The 6000-nt window shown below is 37.9% G+C and overlaps 1 protein-coding gene across 14 annotated transcripts in view; it reads right to left on the reverse strand.

The window, feature by feature from the left end:
* Nucleotides 1-6000, reverse strand: part of CTNND2 (catenin delta 2) — a 644208-nt gene that overhangs the window by 89388 nt on the left and 548820 nt on the right. For all 14 annotated transcript variants that reach the window (XR_003571787.1, XM_027889023.1, XM_027889022.1 and 11 more), the window contains 2 exons: nucleotides 3033-3150; nucleotides 144-329 (listed from right to left, as the gene is read on the reverse strand). Coding sequence is in view for 13 of the 14 variants with exons in the window: in XM_027889023.1 (XP_027744824.1) it covers nucleotides 144-329; nucleotides 3033-3150 (304 nt within the window). In the remaining variant the exon portion in view is untranslated. The remainder of the gene's footprint in view (nucleotides 1-143; nucleotides 330-3032; nucleotides 3151-6000) is intronic.

Consider the following 6000-nt stretch of genomic DNA (forward strand, 5'->3'; position numbering starts at 1 on the left):
AAGCTCTCAGCTAATTAACAAAGGCAACAGTTTGGTATATTATGCATCATGCACTTTATTTCTAATACAGTGGATTAATTATTTATATTTTAAATGATGGGCACTTCAACCACTCACAACACAGCTGCAATAACTTTAATTACCTGATCTTGTGATTTCTTTTTCTTCTTCTTCTTCCCCCAGCACCCTGAACTCTCTGTGTCTTTTCCATTGGCATCACCACAGAGTAATCCGTCAAGTTCATCTGTTCCCATCTGCTGTCCCTGAGATGTTTCTGCAGCTAGCCTGTATGAGAGGTTCCTCAAAATGCACACACAGTTTTCAACGGTCTGAAAAGTATGACAAAAAGAAAAATACAGAAAACAAAACCAGAAAAAAGTTAAAATCCTTCCCTTGCTCACTTTGTATACAAAGCAGAAGGAATTTCATCTATCTTTGCACATACATTTTCCCAGCACAATTCTGAGTGCTCCCCAGCTTAAGATATTTAGAAATTTTTATGGTAGCAAATCAGTAGGCTGGACAATATTTTTCTGGGTGTTTTTTTTTATTTTCATTCAGAATTTCACAGTGGAGTCCCATGTGATATAGATGCTGAGGTAAAAAATAATCAAGAGAATCTGAACACTCAGAATGTCAGCAAACTCCCACCTCAGTGAACAGAAAGTGCTACAAACAGGCAATAGGTTCTGTCTTTAGTTTTATACTTTTAAAACCAGAAATAACCTTTTTTTCTTGCAGAAATTCTATGTAAATTACTAGAAAAATGGGATCTCAGTTCTATTTCACAAGTACTTGTAGCGTGAATAGATGACGTTTCTCGAGTCCAGATGTAAAACTAGAAATTTGAGAGTCTTATTGCTTTTACTGCTTCTAGCAGATAGATATCTTGTGTACTGCCTTTCCCTTTCATCCATTTTTCCCCCTAATAGGTTATGCCTTCTATGGAAGATGCAAGCAGGAATCCATAAATGGATGAGATGCACTGGAGGAAAATTCACTTATAATTCAAAATAATTTCTGCAAGTCTAAAAGAAGTTCAGTTTAGACTTGAAACCTACTCATTTAGTTGGTTCAATTTGGGTTTGATTATCCCTAATAAGAAGGATATGAGCTTAATTTTCTGGAGGCAGGGAAAGCCTGGTTAAAAAAGCCATTCTCTATCTATCTATATTTATTTCAAATGTTTCTAATGCTCCCCGGAGATAAAAAGCAATAGTCACTACATCCCAGCACTGCTGCTCCATTAACGTAGAACGGAATAACTGTGAGGCTTTCAGTTCTATCGTATTCTGCCATATTTTCCAGTGAGGCAAAAAGAGGGGTCTTCGTTTACTTTAATATACTGTATGAGCTTCTGCCAGGTATGCACACATTTTTTGTGATGACACTAAGTTCCAGAGACAACACCTAATTCTGATTCATTTATGCAGGAATATTTATTCATCTATTTTTTAACAAAGATGAAATTTCACAACACACTTCTACGAATTTAAAATCTCTGGTCAAATATGTAAACACATGTAAAAAACACATATGTGCATGTGTGTGTGTGTAGAAAGTGTTCTTAGAGCACCTTTCATAGCTGAAAGCTTTCCAGACATCACAGTGACCATGAATATTTTAAAATGTTTGCTGCCTTTTTGACTTTTCTTTAACATACTCATACATGAATTTTGTTCAGTTTTGCCACAATATGCTTAAGTTGAAGGTTTGCATTTGTTGATTAAGATTCTAAACTTTAATTTTTCTTTTTAAAAATAATAAGTTTTGCATTTAAAATTCTTATTTTTTGGAAAACATAAGCTGAGTCCATCAGGAGGACAATTTTACCTCAAACTAAAACTGATAAGCAAACTTCTAAGGCTCAAATGCAATCAACACCTTTTCACTTAGGGTGAACCCTACAAACTAAGAAAGCTGTTTATAACCACATAGGTGGCAGATTTCACTCCTTCTTCACTTGCACCTTTGAACATTTTCCTTGTGCTTCTCATTAGATTACAGACTAATGGGTTGTGGGAATTTTTGGGGTGCTTTTTGTCTTAAAAAAACCCCAAAGCCATACTGCTAGCCCAGCACCTCTCTTAATTCCTCTCTCTGTCCCCTGAATTCACAAGCAATTTTCACCTGTTTGATTCAGCTTAGTGACCAGAGATTTCTGGGGATTGTCCCTCTTGGATCTATAAACCCATAGAGGTCCACGTACAACTCTGTGAAGAATCGTCTGGAAATATAAACCCACTGTGTTTTAAAATCTTGCTGCATAAAAGACTGCTCTCCTGCAATTCCTCGGAGTTTGCAAATGGACCAAGGTTGCCCTAGAGCAGCAACTGTAATTAATTTAGCACTGTATACTGGAAGCAAAAGAAACTAGCCTTTCTTTTCCTCTCTGTAATACCTTAATGTATTACAAATCTTCAGTTTGTAAATGCTTGGAGTCTTTTTAACTAGGCAGTATCTTTCACCTTTGGAGAAGCTTGTTCATAACGGAGTACTTTCAGAGAAGTAAAGTTGACATTATGAGGGATCTTAACACAGTTGTTATTGAAAGCATTCATTGATCCTCTTCAGAGAAGAAATAACGTTTGCTTTCCTGCAAAACTGCCTATTAATGGGACAATTTTTTTTTTTGCTTGTTTGCTTTCTAAGCCTACTTTACTGTTATTAGCTCTCTACTACTAAAAAATAAATTTTAAGGTAAAACTGGCAGAGCAATGTAAGGAACTTTACATGGAATATGACATATTTGCTCTTTTTAAACCACTATCATATTTTCTTCTTCAATAATTCAACTCAGGATGACATGCTTACCTGTGCACACTCTGCAGGTATACACAAATACAATGCTTAGCACACTAAAATACACAGATCAGCAGAAGTAAAAAGAAAAGATGGGCTAAATTATGCTTTGCTAAGTCATCCTTCACAATGCATTTAAAAAAAAAATAAGGCACAAAAAACCTGTCACTTTATAGTTCCCATGTACCTGAACACCTGCATTTGCTCCTGAAAAGACAAAGATGACAAACCTTACTATCAATTTCACTGCTCCCCAGAGCAGACTGGATCACGTACAGCAATGCATCTGTCAGGCCATCACACTCCCTCATTCTTCTGCGGGCCTCCTCTCCAGCAGAGCTGACATTCCTGCAAGGCAACAGCAAGGGTCACCATCTCCACATCTGTCCTGCCCACTGCCCCGCCTGAAACCTTCTCACAGTTAACATACAGATAAAACATATGTTTTCTTTTCTCCTTTCATCAGTTCAGAGCTGTGAATAATGGAGACAGCTGCAAATGAGCTCAGGAAATGTAATGCAGAGGGGAACAAATGGAAGACATCAGGTCCTCCACAGGACAGGGCTGAGTAGCCAAGCAGCATGCGCCCACCTACATTGGAAGACTCACAGCCCACTAAAATTTGGATAAGGGCTGATAATTTTTTTCTTTCTTTCTTTCTTTCTTGTAGGTTTTATAGTACTGAGAAAGCTTTTTTAAAATGTGCATATGTACATATAAATCAGAGTTTTAAAAGTCTGGAGGTTTTGCCAAAGGTATCTTGTAGGAATTGAAGAGCCCTGTATTTAGGGCTCCTAATCTGAGAGAAAAATATTATCGAAGTATAATATAAACCACCCGCTGTTGCTTGCCCTCATTTTATATGGGTACTTCCTTTTTTCTATCATTTTGAGAGAACATTATTTCCTCAATCTTATCTTTACATAGTTACAAGTTTTTTACATTGCAAAACTTAAGACCTCAGACTATTATAATAATGTTATAATACTTGTGTTCCTTAGACAGGCCCAATTAAAAGAAAATATACTGCATAACATAATGTGTCATGAAGTTCAAAATACTGATATATGAAAAAACAAATATGTATGAAGGAGTATATATAAACAGAATCTATATTTGCTAACATCAAGTCTCCCTGAGAACAACTGCGTTCAAATTTGCATAGCAGGTTTGATTTGGAAATAGGTAAATCAGCAATCTCAGGAATGGTGGTAACACCTTTCATATAGTCTCCTTCAGCATAGAAAGACAACCCTTTGCTGAGATGGCTTATCTGTAGCTCCTCTCTCTCCACTACTGAAGTTTATACAAAGAAAGAAAATAACAGAACGTACACTCCAGTCCAATGTATTTAATGCCAGTGTATGGAAATGGAAGGGAGACATTGGTCCTTGGATTTGGGAAGAAGGCAAGGAAATTTCTACCTATTATATCATTTTCAATTGCCTTTGCATTAAAAATGGAAAAAGGACATTTAATTCCTCCCCTGGGAGGGGAGGAATTAATTTCAGATAAAGGAATTTGGGAGAACGGAATAGTTTCCTTTCAATTTTTTCTCTGCTCTACCTACTTCATTCTGTTCTGCCTCCTTATCATCTAAAAAAAAAAAAGAGCATTTCCATTCCCCTAGAGCAGTGAAGTGTCTTATAACTGGACAATCCCCCTGCTCTTCCAGTGCAGGTTCCTAATTGATTCTACTCCCTAAATATACTGGATTTTCCCACTACTACACTTGCATTCCCACACAGCCCTAATTGGTTCTGCTCTTCCACACATAAACTGACCCAATTAATTCAATACTGTTCCCTTTACCTCTGAAGACAGTTCAGCAGAAAACATACAGACCAGGAGCACTACAGTGAATTTCTGTAGGTTTTGTGTTGTCTAGTTCCTCTGGTCCCTGAAATCCATAGCTCTTCCCCTCCATCCCTGCTGCTATAGGATCAGCAGGTGAGGGATATTCTTCCAGTTCATGGGGAAACCTTCTTTTGTCATCTAGGAAGTTGGGTCTGGAGAATATCAACTTGAAAAACTCTCTCCCTTTGAAGTGATGGAAACCTTTTGACTTCCCTTTGTGTGGCAGAAGCAAGAAGGTAAAATTATAGAGCATGGTTTTTCCCAAACAGTGCCCATGCCCTATATATGCAGGATGGGGACTCCACCTAAAGTGTATTTTGAATAGACTATCCCCTTATTAAAGGCAACAGCTCCACTGAAATTCTGAAAGGGAAGAACATATAGGAAAAGCAGAACCATGAATCAGAAAAGTGCATCGCGGGGTAGACAGTGAGGAAAATAGGGATTATTTGACTTCTATCTGAAATTCTATTCTTTTACCCTCTAGGAAGATAGAGATAGGTAGATAAATATAGATCGAGAGTGTTGAGGCACTGGACCAGGTTACCAAAAGAAGTTGGGGATGCCCTGGCAGTGTTCAAAGACAGTACAAGTGTTCAAGCTGTCTGGGGCTTTGAGCAACCTGGTCTAGTTGAAGGTATCTCTGTCCATTGCAGGGGGCTTGAAATCAGATTCTCTTCAAGGTCCCTTGTGACCCAAACTATTCTATGATAGCAAAACAGACTTGTATAGAATCATAGAATAGAATCATAGAATCATAGAATAGATTGGGTTGGAAAAGACCTCCAAGATCATCAAGTCCAACCCCTGATCCAACTCCAATTACTATAGCATGGCACTAAGGGTCTCTGCTTAAAAACCTCCAGGGATGGTGAATCCACCACCTCTCTGGGTAGGCCATTCCAATGCCTGATTACCCTCTCTGTATCCAGCCCTACAAGAATAACTGCACAAATTACAATAGGAGGATGATGAGGAAGTGTTCTCAGCAAAGCACTTTTCTTTGCCCCTCTCTATATATATAAAAAAAAAAAAAAACAAAACCAAGAGCTGAAACATTACTGAATCCTTTTAAACATAGACAGATCTAACAGTCTGTACTTACATAATGTGTCCAGGCTTCTTTATTTTCAGCAGTTACATACACTGAGTGCAAGTTTTCAAAATAGATTGACTTAGACGTGAGTAAAAACAGAGAGATATATTCTCCCTGATCTCACTGAGGTGATTTTGCTTTCTCTCTGTTGTGGCCAAATGCATGTCACCTTGACTGTCCAGAGTCTGCAGAGACTGTCAGCCTCTCAGCTACTCTCCAAGTTCACCAGAAACTCCTCCTTACCA

The sequence above is a fragment of the Empidonax traillii genome, unplaced genomic scaffold (assembly GCF_003031625.1).
Source record: "Empidonax traillii isolate 1590-97213 ecotype Southwest subspecies unplaced genomic scaffold, ASM303162v1 scaffold249:size1902748, whole genome shotgun sequence".
Taxonomy (NCBI): Eukaryota; Metazoa; Chordata; class Aves; order Passeriformes; family Tyrannidae; genus Empidonax; species Empidonax traillii.